The following is a 20552-nucleotide window of genomic DNA, read 5'->3' as shown; positions in this document are numbered from 1 at the left end:
ATGAAGGAGAAAATTTAACTATTGACTTATGAAATGTTTTCTCTGTGTAGCTGTCTGTTACATTAATGTCAAAGGGCAGATAAAAATGTACTAGATCCCTGGAGCTAGTCTATTAATACAACCTCAAACAGTCTAATAGAGGCTTCTATTCTACTCAGGTGTCTTGAGGGTCACTGACTGACTTTGGGCCTCTTATCTCATTTGTACAAGGATAACTTACCTGCTTTGAAAAAAATGCTTTTGAGGTCCTCTGATGAAAGGTAATAAGAATACAAGGCATGGGGTAGAAGCTTCACTTTCACACAGCCTCCAGTAACTAGGTTATTTCTTCCCCCCTCCCCCTGCACATTACTTGCTGCATCTCAGGTTTAAGTTTGTGTTGGTTTTAAATATAGATGCAGTAGGGATCAATGTAGTACAGAACCTGTCCTTTTAAAATAGTTAAGGAGCAGAAACTAACCCTCTGGATATCTTGGGAGGGGGAAGTCATGGTAAATCTTGGATGTAGTGTAAATTAGATGTGCCCCATTTCTTAGGGAGAGGTAAGATAAGACACAGCCATTCAAACATAACTGAACTTGGCCCATTTGATGTGCATAAGACTTCCCAATGTGCTAAATATTTAATTAGAATTAGACCCAAATCAGATCCCCACCCTTCCTGAATATGGTAGATTTGAATTAAATGGGCAAAGTAAGGGCTGTTTTCCTCCTCTACTTGTAATCATCCCTGCAGGTAGTATCTAGCTCAAAATTCAGTACCAAACAAAACAGCTGCAGCTGGTCTAGTCAGCTGACTCAGGCTGGGGAAGGGCTATACAATTGCACTACAGAAGTTTTGGGCTCAGGCAGGCTCATCCAGGCCAGCTGTGGGTGTTTAAGTACAGTGATGAGAGGGTATACAAGTTCAGAAATGCATACTAAACTCTTCCAGTTTAGATTCAAGGATGACAGCATAGGTATCTTAATACTTAATGTAGCTAATAACTCTGGCTTTTCATATATAATCTGAACATTTAAAAAGTAGGATACTGGTGTTTTCAACCTCAAAAGTGTGGTTAATGAGTAAAAGTCTTACTCTACAAATCTGCCAGTCTAAAGTGCATTGTCTGGGTAAATCACTGTCATAAATCCAAACAGCTGCTAGCCCTTACTTCCTCAAGATGCTGTATTTTAAAACACATTATTTCACAGCATGCAGGAACCTCAGCATCACTGTGCTGCTTTATAATAATGAGTTCTTTTTTCCTCATCAGCAGGGGACAGCTACGATTAAGCTAAAATTTAACTTGTGCTATACATTTGTAAAGGATTTTCAGCATCAATGTGTGACTTGAGAAATTTTGTATTGGGGACCTACATCTCTCCATAATGACAATGTTCCTCTTACTGCTTTCAAGCAGTTTTCTTAGGCAGAACCTACACTTGTTAGTGCTCACTGGGTTTTCTACTGATTCCAACTTACTGTATTATGGCAATTTTAATTACAATTTGCATATTATTCATCTCTGCTCATTTTGCAAGACTGTCAAAGCACTAATAACCTAACTTGCAAAAATATAGAAAAACCAGACCTTTCACACAAAGTTATTCTTAACCTTAAAATCTGCATATAACAGCTAATGTATAAACCTTTGAAAGGAGTGCTTATTAATTCTAAAGTCACCTCTTAAAAGTATAGGATTGAAAATGTATGAGAATTTAATGTTTAACTATTCTGTGCAAAAATGAGAAATTCCCACTTCTTGGTAAATTCTCTTAAGGGAACCAATATGTAGCCTGCAGCTTTCATTTCAATTGTTAAAAAAAACTTGAGAATACAGTCACATTATGCAGAGCTGGGGCTGATGTTACATTTATACATATAAATTTTAAGAAATCTCACTTCTAAGTCAACTTTAAATGCATAAAAGCATTGATTATTTATTTTATAACACTTTTCTGTGAAAGTGGAAGCCAAAGGCATTTCCAAAGCTATAATGACTTGTTTGTAAAAGCGTCTTCAACATATGGACATAACAGGTTAACTGCTGGCCAAAATGGTAGGAGGAAGAGAAGCAGATGTATATCTTTTGCCAAAGAAAAATTAACCTTCAGGGAAAACCCTTTACAGGTTTTAGACTGAGTTTTTCTTCTTCAAAGGGCTTGTACTGCACAGACACAAACTAAAAGATCCTAGTTCACATTAATATAATCCTGCTGCAGAGTCCACACAGGAGAGTTACAGTGCGGCACTTTGTTGCACACTGCTAATTCCTATCCCAAGTGTGGGGGATGTGTTGACAGCCTCCATGCAAATGGATGTATAACATTTATTGCTACTAGTACAAATAAGTGTCTGATTACATAAGTTTTAAAAACTGGATCTGGGAATGCAAACAAACAACACATTACTTAATCCTGCAGTGTGGCTCAGTACTAGTTGCTTGTAAACAGCAGGAAATTGTCAATGAGGAGGTTTTCCGCTGGACATAAAAGACCTTCCAAAATGTTCTGTGGAAGGACAGCCAGATGAAACATTGACAATTGCATTATCAAGATATAAAGAGTGAGTGTGAAAGGGGGAACACTAATAAGTAGCCCATAACCAAAACACTGGACTTGTGATCAATGAAAATTCTAAAATGTCAGGTTTTTTTACCTTTATTTTAATATTAGAAACTCAAGTTTTGTCTACTCTAGAACAATTCATAAAATGCAAACATTAGAGTCAAACCAAAAGCTGATTAACTCAGAACAGACAGCACAATTTTAAGATGGAAATATGGATAAGAGAATGGATCCTGTACAGCTAATTTTATCTCCTCCGGTTTCTTCTATTACTATACTGTGGCCAGAACGAAGAATTACAAAGCTGCTAGAGGCACTTACACCCAGATGATCTGAGAATAGAAGCCTTCTTAAATGACTAAACACAAGCAGTACTGGGAGACTACTGGGTCTTGGCCATACAGAGGCTGAAAACTAGATTTTCATGCCATCTGCCACAATAATCTTTACTCCTTTAGGATCTTACTAATTTTTTTTTTTAAACAAGAAAGGTGGCACTAACATTGTGTACCTTGTGACAAGCAGAACCACACAACCTTAGTGTGTAAACTTCCTCCCCTTTGCCTGATGTCCCCTCTCCATGCCCTTTCTATCTTAGATCCTAAGCTTCTCAGGGTCAGGCATTATGTCTTTAACCACTCTGTAGAGCAGGGGTTCTCACAACAAATTTTATGGTAGCCGTAGAGTGTGGCCACCAACTCTTGCTGGTGGCCGCTCTGACAAACCAGTCTGACTCCCATGGCTCTTCCCTGAGAGCCTGCCCCAGGGAAGGTGGGTCAGGAATTCACCAGCCACCTGTGGAGTCCCAGGCTCCCCATGCCCCAGCTGGGCAGGAGCAGGGGAGCTGCCCAAGGGAGTGCCCTGGTAACTGAACACTGCAGCTGCCTCCACTGACAAGAGCCACATCCAGTACCGCACACACCAGCCCCACATGGCTCCTGAGGCGCTTCCCAGAACCCCCAAGGTTGAATGGTGCAGGGCACTGATCCCTGTTGGCAGTGCCAGCACAAACATCAAGGTGGCAGATCTTGCTGCCCTTGGTAACAGCTAGTCAAGAGCAACAGCTGGGTGCTGCAGGCAGGGGCTGCTGCTTTGCTTCCCATCCCTCCCCTCCCCCAAATCTCCACCCATGCTTTGAAGGCTGTCATGGCTGCAAACCAATCTACTGGTGGCTGCTTTTGAGAAACACTGCATGCCACGTGCACCTACGATGTAATATACAAATGTAAATAAATAAAATACTAAGTTAATAAAACAGGTTCTGGGTTGGACTCATCAGCACTCTACAGATCAATCAACTACACAGATTCTTGTAACAGTGCTGTGGCAGTCTGCAAGTATCTTCCCTTTTCTGTCCACTTGCTGTTCATTTCTACGCTGCATCCTCTTTCTGTACTTTGCCACTGTCGCTGTTCCCTTTTTCTGTTGTATGTGCCTCTCTTCCCTTTTTCTCTAGAAAATCATCACTAAGTCAAGAGAGATCTTACAGGGTGGGAACGAGTTCTCGTGACTCCTTGAGGATTTCCCACTGAAACAAGTGGAACATGGAGGGTTTTGTTCTCAGGGGCCACTAGCATCGCTCCCTTTCTATGTGGCCAGTACCATCCCTGCCTTCCTGTCTCTTCTAAAAGGCGGCTCTCTTGCCATACTGTCCTTCCCCTTTGTGCAAGTGTGGACCCATATTAGTCTCTTACTCTATTTTTGTTCTGGAAGATGTAAGGAAGGAAAAAAACTACACTTATCTAAGCTTGTTCTAACTCATTTCTCTTCAAGTCCTCAGTAATAATGGTCCACTCTCCAATGGAGGAATGCTGAATGCAGCTCCCGCTGGAGCCAGTCAATGCCAGTACTTGTTTCATTAGATAAGAGGAGAGGAGATCCTTCCAGCTATGTCCTAAGCATATTTTAAATTGATTAGATTTCAAGTTGATAGTATCCCTTTAACCCAGCAGTTGTTATTATTTTTGGAGAATGTTCTTTAACCTACCTGTTGGCAAGCAAATAAAACAGGACCTGTGGCTAATCCAAGTTTGAGATCCGCTGCTGCTGGTTTCCCCAGTTGGTCAGCACAGGATGTAAAATCAAGCACATCATCTATTAGCTGGAAGACGACAAACACAAAAATTTTTTAGCACATTAAAAACAACCAACCTTATACAACACATTTTAATTGCTGTGTCTAGTTAAAAAGATTTATATAGCGAATTACAGCAATCCAGTTTGCTTTCCAATGTAGTTTTGAGAAGTGTGCATTTTAGACTTCCCACTAATTCTGTAAAAGCAACAGAATACACTACCTGAAAAGCTATGCCAACGTTTTTTCCATACTGGTATGCAATCTCATGAACTTTTGGATCAGGGCAGCCTAGTATGGAAACCTGAAAGGAAAAACTCTGATTATTCACCTGCAACTTGTTTGTTTTTAGGTGCAACATAATAAGCACAGTGAACATCTGGGAGAGGGGAAGAAGCCACATCTAGAGCATTCTTCCCCATCCCCAATTCCCTGTTTATGCGCACACACATATCTAGGCCCATTAGAAAACACAAAACCCAATAGAACTGCAGTATTAAATTCTGGATAGAGATTAACTTTATTATGGTTACAGAGTATACTGTAAGGAGAGGGAATGCAGCAGGAGGAGATGTTACACATGTAGGTTAATTGTCTAATGCAGTTCAGCAACACAGGGCCTGAACATAATTGTTAGGAAGATAGGGCTCAAGTAGGTAGATGGATCTTACAAGCCTTCCAGTAACAGAGACTATGGAGTTGGAAGAGTGGTGCCCAAACTAGGACAGGTGAGAGAGGGAAGATTATTTTCATGGGAGATGTTAACTGTCCAGAAATGAACGATCAATAGAGATGCGCTGATAAACTTGTAGATGAAATTTCCACTGAATTATTGGGGGGGAGTTAGTGGAAAAGGGGGCTGGGATGGGAAAGGCACGTAATACTAGACCAAATCATCACTGGTTTTGAACAAACCATCAGGAATCTTGAGGTTCAAGAACTGTTTGAACTGCAGCCATACTATGGTAATGTGGCTCTTTGTCCATGAGTAGCAGGCAGAAAAAAAAATCCCCTATGTAATCCTTGGGGAAAACACATTAACATTTTACTTAAGTGCACACAAACGGATGAACTACTCTGAAATGTTCTCCAGCGAACACTTCAACCTCCCTGGTCACTCAATTTCAGACCTAAGAGTCGCAATTCTCCAACAAAAAAACTTCAAAAACAGACTCCAACGAGAAACTGCAGAATTGGAATTAATTTGCAAACTGGACACCATTAACTTAGGCTTGAACAGAGACTGGGAGTGGATGGATCATTACACACAGTAAAAACTATTTCCCCATGCTAAGTTTTTTCCCCCTACTGTTACTCTCACCTTCTTGTCAACTGTTTGAAATGGGCCATCCTGACTATCACTACAGAAGTTTTTTTTTCCCTCCTGCTGATAACAGCCCACCTTAATTGATCGGGCTCGTTACAGGTGGTATGGCCACACCCATTTTTTAATGTTCTCTGTGTATATATATATCTTCCTACTGTATTTTCCACTGCGTGCATCCGATGAAGTGGGTTTTCGCCCACGAAAGCTTATGCTCAAATAAATTTGTTAGTCTCTAAGGTGCCACAAGTCCTCCTAGTTATACTAGTGTAACTCTCCATGGAATAACCATAGCAGCATAACTACACTAGTATAACTTGAAAAACTCTCCTATGCAGGCAAGCCCTATGTCACCAGAGTCACAACAGATCTGTTGCAAAGTCAATCTTATAGGAATTCCAGTAGCTTTCCCACTAAACCTGGATTCAAAATTCTTACTCCTAAATTCAGTCTTTCAAGATAAAGATACGGAACCTTCATAACAGTTTTTACACTACAATGAGACAACTCAGTTTACTTAAAACTGTATTTCAGAAACACTATCTGTATTTTTTTTAGAACTAGGAACAATTTCCCAGATGTTATAAGCAAGGCTATGATGCCATCTTGCCACTCTGATTTCAAACAGTGTTCATGAACTAGCCCCTCAGAGCTGATGGCTATATATCATCCCTTGTTATCTACTACTCATAAATTAATACTTCAAATTCCAGTTACTTTGTTGTATGGGAATCTCTTCCACAGAAAGTAGATTATCAAACGGAAATGACTTTAGTGAATTTTTTTTTAAATGAATGAGGGGATTTATCAGACATTCTGTAATAGTGTCTGATGCACCTGATACAGTAGTTCTATTCGCTCAAACCTGTTACTAGACTTTACAGTTTATTTTAATGTGCATGCATAGCTTGAGGTGGTTCTGTGTCATCAGTGACATTACATTCTTTAATATGTCAAGAGGAGCGAACATAGTTTAGGCTCCAATTCTGCACTGAGTTATGTGCAGTGGACCCCCATGAGAGACACCCAGTGGAAGTTTAAACTTAATTAAATTTGGAATCATTGGCTAGATAGAGATGTACAGATTCTTCCTTTCATTGTACTCCCTATGACAAATCCTTATCGCCACACAGACCTCTGTTGAGGTCAGTGGGGCTCTTTGTGGGTGCAGGGATATGCATGCACAGATCAGCTTGCAGGATAAGAGCCGAAGTCTGTAAAAACTGAAGTCCTGCTAGATGAAGCAGGAATCTCTGATGCAATCTTTATACTTATTTCAACGAAGAAATATTTTTTAAAAATCCCTATTTTGAAAGTATCTTATGCAGAATGCAAATCTTTACCTGGCTTTGAAATCTAATTACAGCAGGAAAAATAGGCAAGAGAGGGAGAAGCTGCTAAGCTTATTTGGTATCTCAGGTTTCTCATGACAGCTGGGAATTCCATTTGTGCTTCATTGCTGTGAATTCCTGAACTCCTCCACTCCCATATTGTCTTTGAAAAATGCCTTTCAGTAACTCAGGCTACAGTGACTCTCAGGGCCATCTGCCACTATTTACTGTGGCATGCATATACTACTCTGGCCGTAGCTTAAGCACATATCTACCATGTAGTTAATATACACTGGAGATTGTGACAGCTTTAGGCCCTTGATAGACTGTTTATAAAAGTGTATTTAGTTACCTCAATGGCATTTTGGTTCTAATGTAATGTTGCTTTGGAGATGCAGACGATAAACTAGTTCAGTTACAGGAAAAGACCATCCGTATCCTGTTTAGGCACTGTCCCAGGAACACACCAATCGTCCTTCCTCTAGATCAGGGGTCGGCAACCTTTCAGAAGTGGTGTGTCGAGTCTTCATTTATTCACTTTAATTTAAGGTTTTGTGTGCCAGTAATTAACATTTTTTAGAAGGTCTCTCTCTAGAAGTCTATATATTATATAACTAAACTATTGTCGTATGTAAAGTAAACAAGGTTTTCAAAATGTTTAAGAAGCTTCATTTAAAATTAAATTAAAATGCTGATCTTACGCCACCGGCTCGCTTAAGCCGGCAGCAGGCTGAGCGGGGCCTGCGGCCGGGACCCTGGCTGGCAAGGGGCCGGCAGCCAGAACCCCAGACCGGCAGCACGCTGAGTGGGGCCGGCAGCTAGGACCCCAGACCAGCAATGGGCTGAGCGGCTCAGCCTGCTGCCAAACTGGGGTTCTGTCTGCCAGCTCCTGCGAGCCAGGGTCCCGGCTGCCGGCCCCATTCAGCCCACTGCCGGCCTGGGATCCCGGCCCTGCCCACATAGAGTGGGTACCTACCTTCTCTAGCCCATTCTCTTCCTCTCTGCACTGAGCTGAGGGTGGGAGTGCACTGAGCACAGGGCTGGGGGTTGGGGTGCAGGGTCTGGCGAGGAGCTAGAATGAGGGAGGGGGCTCAGGGTTGGGTGTGGAGTGCTTACCTGGGTAGCTCCCATTTGGTGCAAGGGGGGGGGGGCGCGAAGAGAGAGAGAGAGTGTGTATTTTATATATATATATATGGGGGGGTGCAGAAGCTCCCGTTTGGTGCTCAGGGTGGGGGGTGCAAGAGTCAGGGCATGGGGGAGTTCACGAGTCAGGGCAGGGGGCATGTGAGGAGGGTGCAGGAGTCAGGGCATGGAGTGTGGGGGGGCTGGGTATGTGTGGGAGTGCTGGAGTCAGGGCTGGCGGTGTGTGAGGGGGGTGCAGGGGTCAGGGCAGAGGGCTGGGTGGGTGAGTCCGGGGTGCCGGGGTTAGGGCAGAGGGCTGGGGGTGTGGGCTGGGGCTCTGGGGGTGCTCCCAGCCCAGCCCCCTGCCCAGAGCGGCTCACAGCAGGGGGCTGGAGGGGATATGCCCTGATTCCACCCCCCTTTCCCAAGGCCTCTTCTCCGCCTCCTCCCCGGAGCAGCGAGTGCGCTGTGGCTCTGCTTCTCCCCCTCCCTCACAAAGGCCATCAGCTGATCGGCAGCAGGGAGGGAGAGGAGGAGGGGCAGGAACCCAGCACGCTGGGGGAAGAGGCGGGGGGAGCTTGCCTGCTCTGCAGCAGCAGCTGCTGGCAGGACCAAGTTTCTTCACCCTGCCCCTGTTGTGTGCATGTGTGTGTGTGGGGCGGCTGAGAATAGCGGGCCAAGGCGGGCAGGATTTTTAATGGCACGCTGCTGCCTGCCGGGGTCCCGGCTTGGGTTTGGCAGCAGGCTGAGTGGGGCCAGTGGCTGGGACTCAGCAGGCAGCAGCGTGCCATTAAAAATCGGCTCGTGTGCGGTCTTTGGCACGCGTGCCATAGGTTGCTGACCCCTGCTCTAGATTCATTCTAACTAAAATCCCATTAGAATTAGTTTTTGCCATTTTTTTCAGCCAATATTTTACCTGATTTATATGCAACTGGAAACAATGAGTGTCTTTTCCTTCCCTTAACACAAGAACTGAATTGGCTCATGCTAGCAGGACTTATCCTAACTGATATTCTTAATCACCAATAATATAGCCTTAGTTTGGCCTTGAGAATGAAGTCATCTTCACTTAAACACTTGGACACTTAAAAGAACCCACTTCCAAGCTACAGATAATGATTCTGCTGACCATTCTTCTGGCTACGAAGAGCAGAACTCCTTCTGAACCCATCAGCTCTCCTTAAATAGCCCAAACTGTCCCACGGAAGTGTGCTCCAGGCACTTTCTGCCACTCATTCTATCAGTACCATTCTTCCCATCCTTGCTGACCTATGAAGAACGAAACTGCAGGAAAGACTAAAAAATGTCATTGTCATAGTGTGCAGAGCTATAGTTTTGCCCCCAAGGATAATCTCCCCCCCCCCCCCCCCACTTTTATTTATAAACATGATTTTGCTGCATCTGAAATGCTAGATTTCCAGTGGTGGAAGCCATAATTATGCACAGTAAAAATACAGGAAGGCAACAGTAAAACAAGCTCCCTTTCCTGTCAACTGTACCTCAGCTACACTTTAGATGGATGCCCCTGAATCCCTGACTTTTGTGCAAACTCTCAGAGAGGCCAATAAGCAAACTGAAATGGTGGAATTTGTAATGAGCATCTATCTAATTGGAATGAAAGACCCTGTGAATTCTTTTTTTAGGTTGTCAAAATTGCTATCCAACAGCAACAGCTTTCAGTTACACTGAATATGTGATGAGTCAGAAGCTTGATGTGACGGTCTTTACTCAGGCAAAAATTCTCACTGCAGATTTGAGCCTTAGAGAGGAAAGCTCTATCACACATTACTATTCATATGAACCATCCATGTCCTGATCTGTTTCTATAAAAAGAGTTGCCTAAGAAATACATCTGAATCCCTTTTGGCAGATAAAATTCTCTACTTCCAAAATATAAGATCCCACTGAAATTTAGATCCTTGGATACTATTGCATGAAGTTAGTAAAGCAGTTGATAGCATGACCATTTTGAAGGTAGGTGTGGATCTGGTATCAATGATTGGTGGTAGCCTTTTTTCAGGGACCCCAACTTTGTTGCAAGATTAGGTCTAAGTGAAAAATTAAGAGAAATAATGCTTTATCTGTGTTTTGTTGCCAGTGGATATTCCCAATCTGCTTCAGAAACACAAAAGAAACCATCATGAATTTAAGAAGCTTTGGAAATAGATTACTCTTAGTTAGAAATGAAACCATTTCAAGATTTAGGTATTCCCAATGTTGTATGCAAATACGACTGGAGTGTTTTCTGTTTTCCTTGAACTGGTCAGATTTCCAGATTCCTCTGACAGATTTTTATGGAAAGTGTACTGTACTGAGTGTGTTCCAATAAGGTATTACAATATTGGAAATAATGTCCTGTTTTATATAATCCACTTTATTTAGGCAATTTTCAACTGCTCTCTATTGCAGGAATGTACCACTGATTTCAGAATAAAACACTTAACAATAAAAATTTGTTAGACTAATTGTTTTTGAACTGCCTCTTATTGCTAAGGTTATGTTCCAGCTACACCTCCCATTCTGACAACATTATGGCTCTCTTTGGGAAGGGGATGGAGTGGTGGGGGGAGAAGAGAGAAAAGCATTTTTGTCACTTCCTGCATTTTCTAAACTGGTAATAAACATGTTTTTTTGAATAAGAGTTTCTTGTCTGTACAAGTCAATATTCATTTGTTGTGTAACGAAAGTAATAGAATTTGGTGGTAAATATGGAGAGCAGGGTATAGCAGGGTCTAACTGACTGTCAGTTTGTTTGGGACTCAGTCATTTAATTTATGCTTCTGTCATTTTACAATAATGGAACTAGACATGATTGTTTTAGTCACCCCTAACTCACGCAACTAAAAACACATTCAATTCATAAGACTTAATGAGGACCAGAAGAGAATGTATTTCCTATTTAGCACAATGTTAAATAGGAAGAACACAAACAACTGTTTAAATTTTTTGCACTGTTTTCATGTAGGTTTCTGCATTACAGTTTACTATGCTACACTACAGCAGACAACAGATGTGAAAGGAAACTTATATTCAACAAATTATAAGATGAACAGTTCTCGGACATGGATTTTAAAAATAGGCTCAAACTTCTAACATTTTAGAAATCAGCTCAGGAGTCTATAGTGGATCTTACTTTGAACTGAGTGAGGAAAGAGTAAAAAAGTCTGTCTCCGCATGTAAAACAGAAAGGAAAGAATGAAAACCAATAATGGAGGTTGCACAGCTGAATTGGGATAAAAATCTTAACCAAAGATCCATTAGGACTGTGGCAAAATACTAATTGAAGAATCTGGTTTGGAGCATTTCCAAAGAAAACAACATGTAACTAGGAATTTAGCTGTGAAGCTTACAGTAAGATATGTTAACTTGAGGAGAGACAGAACGTACATACTGCTTTACAACTGTTTGCGATAAGACTTGCAGTCTTCTTAAAGGTCTTCTCGAGGTAGTGAGTAAATCTCTCATCTTCATTTTCTTTGGAGCCCAACTGAAGGAATTCACCTACAAAGATGTAGGGACAAAGTCTTTATTTTTTAGGTTTATTGTTTAGACAAAGAAGTATAAAGATACAAATAGAAAAAACCTTACCACGCACCAAATCTTCAATCACCTGACTTAATACCGATATAATAGTAATGTTTCCAATTCTTGCTAAAGCAACAGAAGCTGCTGAAAGGATAAAATCCCCAGCTAAAACAGCCTGAAAAAAAAAACAAGAGAAGATTTTTGGTTTTGGTTTTGTTTTTTTTAAATGTCTCTTCACATAAAAAAATACTAGGGACAATCTGACTCCCTGCACATTATCCAGGTCTAGTCATATTACATCATTTTCCGCACAAAGTGTACATGTCTGACTGAAAACTGGAAAAAGGAAAAAAATAGTTATAGTATTTAAATTTGAACCATTTTGGAGTTCCCATTTTACAGTGATCTCTTTTTTGCTATATATAGGGTTTTTCCTACTTGCATTATCTGAGTGTGTTTTACCTGCAAGGTAAAGAAATAAGTTTTATTCATTATATACTGTATCGTATGGTCACTGTGCTACTGTTATTGTGTAATGTCAATTAGTTCTAAAGTGTCTTAAAAAACTTGGGAGTGTAATTGATCTCCGTCATCTCCCAGGACTTCCTGAATAATTTTTTTTCAAATGCTTTATGAAGCAGCTTAGTCATCTTACATATTTCACAGGAGAATGATAACAGCAAAACCTTTGCTACCTTAAGCCATATATTTAACATTTTAAAGCCTGAAAATTCTAATGCTAGCATAAAAACTCTTTTGGCTTGTTATTTCAACAGGGGAAACCAATACATGAGGTGCTTAAAAGGAGGCATATTTTCAAAGCATTTCAACATGATTTTAGCTACTGTATGCAACTGTCATTAAAGTCAATAGGAATCACACAGTAAAAACATCTTCCCACTATATTTTGAAAATGTAGGGTTAGAAAGTTTACCCATTTTACCCCCTGTATGTAGGAATTCATACCATGCTCACACTTATGTGATCAGCTCAGATTGTACCCCTTTTTCTAAACATCCCCAGCATCTACCATAGCCACACTCTACTGCCAAGGAGAGAGACACTAAATATTAGCAACATGACAAATACAAATCTCCACTTTACCAGTGCTGTATACAATAACAGAGACTCACCTTTCTCTCCCCCCAGATTTGATTAACAGTCATTTTTCCTCTCCGAGAATTTGCATCATCAATGACATCATCATGAACTAGACTAGCAGTATGGATCATCTCTGCAATTATGGCCACAGAGCGTTGGCTTGCTTGCACCTCCCTAAAATTATAAAAACCCCACACACCTTTAAGTGTCAATCAAGCATACTACGTGCACTGCAATATGCTCATGAAAAATCTCTATGGAAACTAAGAGAAACTATTATTTTTCAATAGCAGTGGTTCTCAAAACATTTTCATGTTCTGAACCTAACACTGACTGCCAACCTTCTCAACTCTGTATAAGCAGACAAGAGAAAAGTCAGATCATTTTAATAGAATGGGTGCAATTGGTTGGTTACATCTCCCCATTTTGTAGCAGTCTGTATATAGGCTTGTTTCTGCAACACTGAAGTTAATGGGAGTTATGCCATTAACTTCAAAGAGAGCTGAATCAGGCTCTATATATCTCTGTATATAGGGCTTCAATATCTTATCTCATTGCTTGCAACCCTCACTGCTCCAATATCTGCAAGTCAGGATACAGTTTGGTTCTGTCTTCCTGTGTTTGTGCTACCGCCCTTCCCAATTTTGATGTTTCCAGAAATTTGATTGTGGCTGAATTTACACCAAAGAAACACTTGGACAATGATACTTGAAGCAGCCACAGAATGCAGATAATTGTGAGTTCTGCTAGTCAAAAACATCTGAAAACTTTTAGTGTTCCCTGGGCTGGGCTACATTTAGAAAGAGGCATCACTATTTTAAAGTTGATATCCTTCCCTACTGTAACAGTAGCAGATGATTTCAAGATCATGTGAAAGTGTCCTGTAGACCATAGTTTGAAAAACCACTGCTCTAAGAAAATTACATTAAATGGTCCTGGTTTTACTGTAGTATCCTTTCTTCTGTTTATGCTATTTAAAGAACAATTCCTCCACCACCACCCTACTCAGGAGGTCTGATGAACCTGCCATTTAAGTTTACTAAATTTAAGAAAAATAAAAAGGCTGCAAACATGATATATAGCTGAGTATGTCTGGAACTGAAATTTAAGTAAATTTTGCTGATAATCCATGAGCCAGAATAGATACAAGCTTACTCTTCCATAGTAGTGCAGGGCCACCACAGCTAAGTTGAAAAAAACCTAAGACTCTGAATGAACAGAAGGAACAGACTTGTTCTACAATAAGTTGCATTTTTCAGTCCCTTTTTTGACCATATTTCATAAATTTCACTTTACTCTTCCCATGCAGCCCTAGCAATGTTTGTGTAATACAATGGTATACTTTACATGCAAAACATTCAAGAATCAGTTGAGGTCAAAGTTTGCAAGAGGAAAAGACTTTTCAAAAATATTATTGGCAACTTTTAGACATTAACTTTCTTTCCCCATCCATACTTGTGGGTGAAACATACATACAGTAGAGCCTCACAGTTACGAACTGACCAATCAACCAGACACCTCATCTGGAACCGGAAGTACACAATCAGGCATCAGCAGAGACAAAAAACAAAAACAAAAAAAAACCCGCAAATACAGTACTATGTTAAAGGTTAACTACTAAAAAAAAATAAAGGGAAAGCAGCATTTTTCTTCTGCATAGTAAAGTTTCAAAGCTGTATTAAGTCAATGTTCAGTTGTAAACTTTTGACAGAATAACCATAACGTTTCGTTTAGAGTTATGAACAATCTCCATTCCCGAGGTGTTCGTAACTCTAAGGTTCTACTGTAGGTCTAATTAAGAGCAAAATAACTGCATTAAAGGAATACTATTCACAGAACGTCCAGTTCAAGTGCAATCCTGATTTTTCGGAAGCATGGTCATGACCCCCAGGATTGTACTGTACTCTCTATTTTAGGTTCCGCAGCGTTTCTCAAATGCAGCCACCATGGCTGCATGAGGCCACCAGAGGCTTTTCTTGCGCCCACAGCCTCCTGGGCTGTGATTGGGGGAAGGGGGCAAAGTACCAGCACTTCCCTCTCCCTGTTGCTCCTGGATGCACTGCCTTGGTGTTGGTTGCTGGGGCCACCAGCAAGGGTTGGGTCCTGCCCACCTCTGGAGATACCTGGGGCACAGTGCAGGAGGACCAGGCAGCCGGTGAGTTCCCCACCTTCCCAGGGGCGGTGGGGCTCAGGCTTTGGGCTTGAGCCCTGGGGTCGCAGGCTCTGGCAGAGGGGCTTCAGACGCCATCCCCAGGCTCCAGCTGCGCGGCGGCAGACCCCAGGTTCTGGATGCAGTGCTTCAGGCTCCACCCCCTGCTGCCTCCCCCGATCCACCATTCAAGGCTTAATTTGTCCCCAGGCTTGCCAGAGCTGAGTAAGTCTGCTGTGAAAAGTGATACTTGAATGTTTGTTAATATCACTTTTCACAACAGACTCACTAGTTAGCAATAAATAAATTACAATGATTTGGACACGTATATATGCATATTTATTTGTTTTTCCTAAAGCTAATTACGTATTTTAGGAAAAAGCGTGAGAGCGGCCACCAAAAAATTTGTCCTGAGAACCCCTGGTCTAGAGTGCAGTAATGAGGCACCAGACTACATGATGCCCAAGGACATCTGGATCCAAAGAGACCGCACTCTGGAACATAGCAACAAGGATGCCAATCAACTTTGCAGAGGACAGTTTTAAAGGGATGCCTCAACAGCTGGACTGCAGACCCTTTAAAGTCTGCCTTATCTTCACTGTGCTCCACACATGGGAGGTCTGAATTGCAGACTCTCCAAAGCTGGTTGACAACTCACTAACATCTGGAGACATGACAAGCAAGCTTACAAATCTGTATTCTAGATTTGAAAAAGACACAGAACACAGCCTCCAAGGACTGCTGAACTGACTTTCTTGATTCCTTTAAGATTGTGGGTGTCTTCAGAGACTGAGATAATTGGGATTGTATTGCATCATTCATTATATCAGAATATGACCATGAAAACTTATCAGCCAAAGCCACACATTGATTGGCCAATTAAGTCTTTTGGATGATGTCACACCAGCGATTTAACTCAATGGTTCACAGCTGCTTATTTATTTTTTAAAGAGGTGTGGGGAAGTAATAAGGGAACATATATGGGGTTAGCTGGGGTATAGAGGACTCAATGAGGGAGCAGGAAAAGCAACATTTTCAAATCATTCCCTTCCTCAGAAGTGCTAACCTGCTTTTCCAGCAAAAGTCTGAAACCTTAAAAACGAGCCAATCATACAAATTTCCAGCAGAACCAGAATAAATTAAAGAGAAAACATAAAAGATCTTGAAATCACTTCAACTCATTATAAAAGGAATTTAAGTCTCGTTGCACATGGTTTAAATACATTTAAATTTAATAATCAGCAATGAAACTGGAAGGTGACATCTTGCCAGTCTGCTGACATAGGTGCCAAGATATTACCCTATTTTTATGCAGAGCACCTCATAGCTTTTAGTGGGGAATTCTGCATGCAAAACAATGGCAGGATATGGTCTGTAGTTTGTGAAAAAAGGAATCATTGTTCAGTATAAGAATAAAAGCTGGACACTTTCATGGTTGTTTTAAGATAGCTCTAATATGCATTAGAAACTTTGTTAGTTCAACACTTTAGTATAAATATTTTTCCATAAAATTATTTTTAGTAAATCATACAACTTACCTTAAAACAACTGTAAAAGTTTCCAGCCTCTTTCATGCATTCAACTGCTCATTGGAATTCCCTGTGTCATAAACTATGTCAGCAGACTGGACTTCCTGCTGGAAAGTAGCAGTAAAATGGCAGCGCTCATTGACAAACCAGAACGATTCAATGGTATGAAGATAGCACAATAGTGACAGACATTTCAAAAGCAAGTTTTGAAAGTTCTGTTTTAAAAGTACAGTTCTTCTCTGAAAAGTGACTTTAAAAATGGCATTCTAGGGTTCATATTTACGGTGTCTCCGATTTCTGTATAAAATGTGCCAATTTTACAAGGAACTTAAAAAAAATTAGTATTTCTGAAAACTCAATCTGGGCATCAAGCAAGGTGCTTTCAATCTCACACATCAGTAACAGTAATAAAGGTTCTGCAGGCCAAGTTATTCCCTCTGTGATGCTACTGGAAACCCTGATAGGAGCATAGTAAATTTTGTTGATGATGTTCAAGAAATAATAGGAACTTGGTCATTCTCTCTTAGCAGATTTCCACTCTGCCATGCTAACAGAAGGAAAAAAATTTTTTAGTGATTCAGGTCAGCAGATAATGCTGGATACACACAGACTGACTGAGGATGACGGTGCCATTTTTACAAAGTTCTCAGAGTAGAACCACACCACCATTTTATATATTATTTAGTAAATATGTGCAACCTTAACTGCCTTTTTGTGTATGTGCATTATGATAGCTTATAAAAAAAATGTGATCGTGTAATTTTTTTTAGCAGGCCCTCTGCTTTGTTTTGTGCACATACTGGACAGACAATAAGACAGGTTTGTATAGTGAACTGGTGTTGGGACTGCAGTATCCTTGACCTTTTCTACTAGTATGGTGTGCAGTAGACAGAGGCCTGCTGCAAGAGGCAGAATGATGTGGGTAAGGCAGTATTTCTGTATGGAACTCATTATTTACAACTTCACAGAGCTTTGTAACACTCTGCCAGGTAGGTAAGTACTGCTATTCTGATTTTAAGGATGGGGAAAACAGCAATGGGTGGGCTGACACCCAGTCCTATGCGCTGACCACACCCCTCAGGATAAGCTTTAACTCCCTCCTGGGACTCTGTTGCTGGGGAGGAAGTGTGTACTTTCAGGAGTGTAAACCAGAAGTTGCGAGAGTGCAAGAGGGAGTTGGGGAGGCATGGATTAGGGAGCTGTCAAGGCAGCTACCTGATGCAAACAGCTGAACAATAGGCAATGTACATGATGATTGTGAGGAAGTGAAGATGCTGTCAAGTGGTCTTATACTATAACAATGAATGGAGTGTAAGAACCCATATAGATTGGACAGTGACAGAGGCATCAGCTTTGTTTCTCTTGCCCTTTGAGGGGGTCTATCTCCCTACTTTGTTTCTAAGTCTCTTGTGCTCACCCCATTTTTTCCCCCTTTGATATTTCTGCATCTCTTCCTCCTCCTCCTCTGTTTCAGTCCTCTGCTGTAGCCATGCTTCAGAGAGCGACATGCATATTTCTAGTTACAAGCTATAGGTGGTGTTTCTGGGAAACCAGTAGAGTGCAGAAGCAGAGGTCCAATCAGACAAAGTGATAATTCTCTTCAGTGATAATTCTGTGAGATTCTCCCATTATGTGTTGTGCATAACTCCAGGAGGATGTGTGAAAACACAGGATTCACACAATCCCAATTTAAACCCCTTACCAGGACTCCAGCTCTCACACATAGAGATAAATTTCAACAGTTAAAACAACAGACAAAAAGCTATTGCACAAGGGACCTAAACACTAAGGTTTGTATTTACGGCACTACGATCTTTAAAAGAGAGGAAAAATCATACCATCACTGAACAATTTGCATGCTTCATCCACTGATCTTGTAATGAGGACACAAGGGATCCAAAATATTAACTGAGTGTGTAATTTTCCCTGCAGTGGCTTGGATAATGTGAACTTGCTGAAGGAAAAAAAGAGGCTAATTTACTGAGAATAGTTTGGGGACCTGTTTTTTTAATTGTAAGAAATATGACCATGCCATCAATCATGCAAGCTGTTCTGTGTGGGTGGATCCCTGCTTCTGCATGGAGCTCCAATAGGATTCTGCCTAGGCACCGGGGTCCATCCATGCAGAACACATACCAGAATTAGGGCCTAAGATTGTGTAAACTGATGTTCTGCTATTTTAATGGATACAGTGGGATCATTTTCCTTTCTACTGCTATTTACACAGCAAACAAGATTTTAACAGTGGAAAATATGTTGGATGCAGAAGGTTGTACAAAGTTAGGACTGGCAGTTGGAGAAGAAAATGAAATGCAGTGTCAGTAACACAACCCCTGGAGGCAGAGAGGAGGGCTCAGCTGATGAAAAGCAGAGCAAACTGTCTGAAGAACAGTGCCAGGGAAGGGAAAGGATGAAGAACAAAAACCAGTAAAAGGGACCACTGAGAAAGTGGCAAAAAGAGATGAAAAAAATCCACCTGAAAGTGGGAAGTTACTTTTCTGTAAAAATTCTGCTTTTCTGAAGAGATCATCTGACAGGAGTCACAATCCTATATCTTTGTTTCTTTGCACGAGACTAGCTGAACTCTCTTAGCTCTCAAGAGTTTTTGATCTTTGAGAGGGCAGCAGTAGCATGGTGAAGTATAATCAAGGTACCCTATTAATATTTGTGGGCTCTCTCCCCCTGCCAGATATAATGCTGCCCTCCAACTGTTCCAGTCAATTTCTTTGATTGCACAGAGGGGTGAAGCTCCTAGAAAGAAAAGTAAAGTAAAAATGATCATTAAGATAAGACAAAAAATGCTTCAAAAGGAAAGATAAGATCCATGAGAAAAACATCTCAAATAGGTAAACTCCAAACAGGAAGGGGAAGTGGATGGATGTGTGAGATTCACCCATGACGACATTTTCAGAGAAGCAAAATTATAGATGAATAATGTTCCCTTCTCTATAGGTACTATCTGTGCAGGATTCTCACTCTTGGATAGTAAAAAGAAATAATTTGCCAAAAGGAAATGAAAGCACAGCTGTAAAGAGCCGCAACAACAAAGCTAATGACAATGTGAACAGGAAATACATGTTTGTGTATACTTATCTTATATTATACAGTGACCCAGAAACCTCTCCCAAGTTCAGCATCAGATCAGGTACATGGCCTGCTAGAAAGACTTCAACACTAGAGAAAAGATCCAGGCAAAACTTGCAACTCATAAGCCAATATCACAAAATAAAACAAACTTTAATTTTTGGTTTGACCTCCCCTAGCCTGGTAACACGTATCAACATGAAAAACAGTATACTGCAGACTTGCATAAACATACATATATACATTGTGTAAAGTCATCTAGATTTACCTAGAGAGAAAGGGGGATGCAGCAAGGAAGAAGAGAAGAAAGTGAAATCCTGGTATTTCATTCCTTTTCCCCTTCCAAAGCATTTCATTTTTCTCGCTACCCAACATTTCATTTCCAAAACATAGACACAAGGGAGGCAGTTACTCAGCCTGTCTGGACACAAAGAGCTAGAATAGGGTAGGTGACAGACGCCTGAAATATCAAAAATGGTTCAGGAAGCACTGACACTGACTGCATGAAAATCAACAAGCAAAAGGTGCCAGGGACACCAGTCTCCATGCCAGAGCTTTTGCAATGAGAGAACAGGCATCTGCCTCAGCACAAAAAGCACTCCAGTGTACTGAGAATCATACTCCTGCTGATATGGGGGAAGGAAATGCCCAAAAACTGGTACAGAGAGTTTAATGTAGGCATCCTGTCTCACCACAGAGGAGCCTGTCCATGTCTAAAGGAGAACACCCCCCTATTCCCTCCATGTTTCTTCAGGACATTGAAG

General features: G+C 41.1%; 1 protein-coding gene across 9 annotated transcripts in view; it reads right to left on the bottom strand.

Moving 5' to 3' along the window:
* Positions 1–20552, bottom strand: part of PDSS1 (decaprenyl diphosphate synthase subunit 1) — a 39166-nt gene that overhangs the window by 2576 nt on the left and 16038 nt on the right. For 2 of the 9 annotated variants that reach the window (XM_037890883.2, XM_043541369.1), the window contains exons 5-9: positions 13059–13200; positions 11989–12100; positions 11792–11901; positions 4847–4927; positions 4537–4650 (exon numbers count right to left, since the gene is read on the bottom strand). In XM_037890883.2, coding sequence (XP_037746811.1) covers positions 4537–4650; positions 4847–4927; positions 11792–11901; positions 11989–12100; positions 13059–13200 — 559 coding nt within the window. Of the gene's footprint in view, positions 4444–4536; positions 4651–4846; positions 4928–11787; positions 11902–11988; positions 12101–13058; positions 13201–16713; positions 16812–18542; positions 19456–20552 lie in introns of all 9 variants that reach the window. The other 7 variants (XM_037890886.2, XM_043541371.1, XM_043541372.1 and 4 more) reach the window with 7 other exon arrangements.

This window comes from Chelonia mydas, chromosome 2, assembly GCF_015237465.2.
Source record: "Chelonia mydas isolate rCheMyd1 chromosome 2, rCheMyd1.pri.v2, whole genome shotgun sequence".
NCBI classification, from domain to species: Eukaryota; Metazoa; Chordata; order Testudines; family Cheloniidae; genus Chelonia; species Chelonia mydas.
Note: the sequence above shows the minus strand (reverse complement) of the source record. Positions and strands in the feature narration are given on the sequence as shown.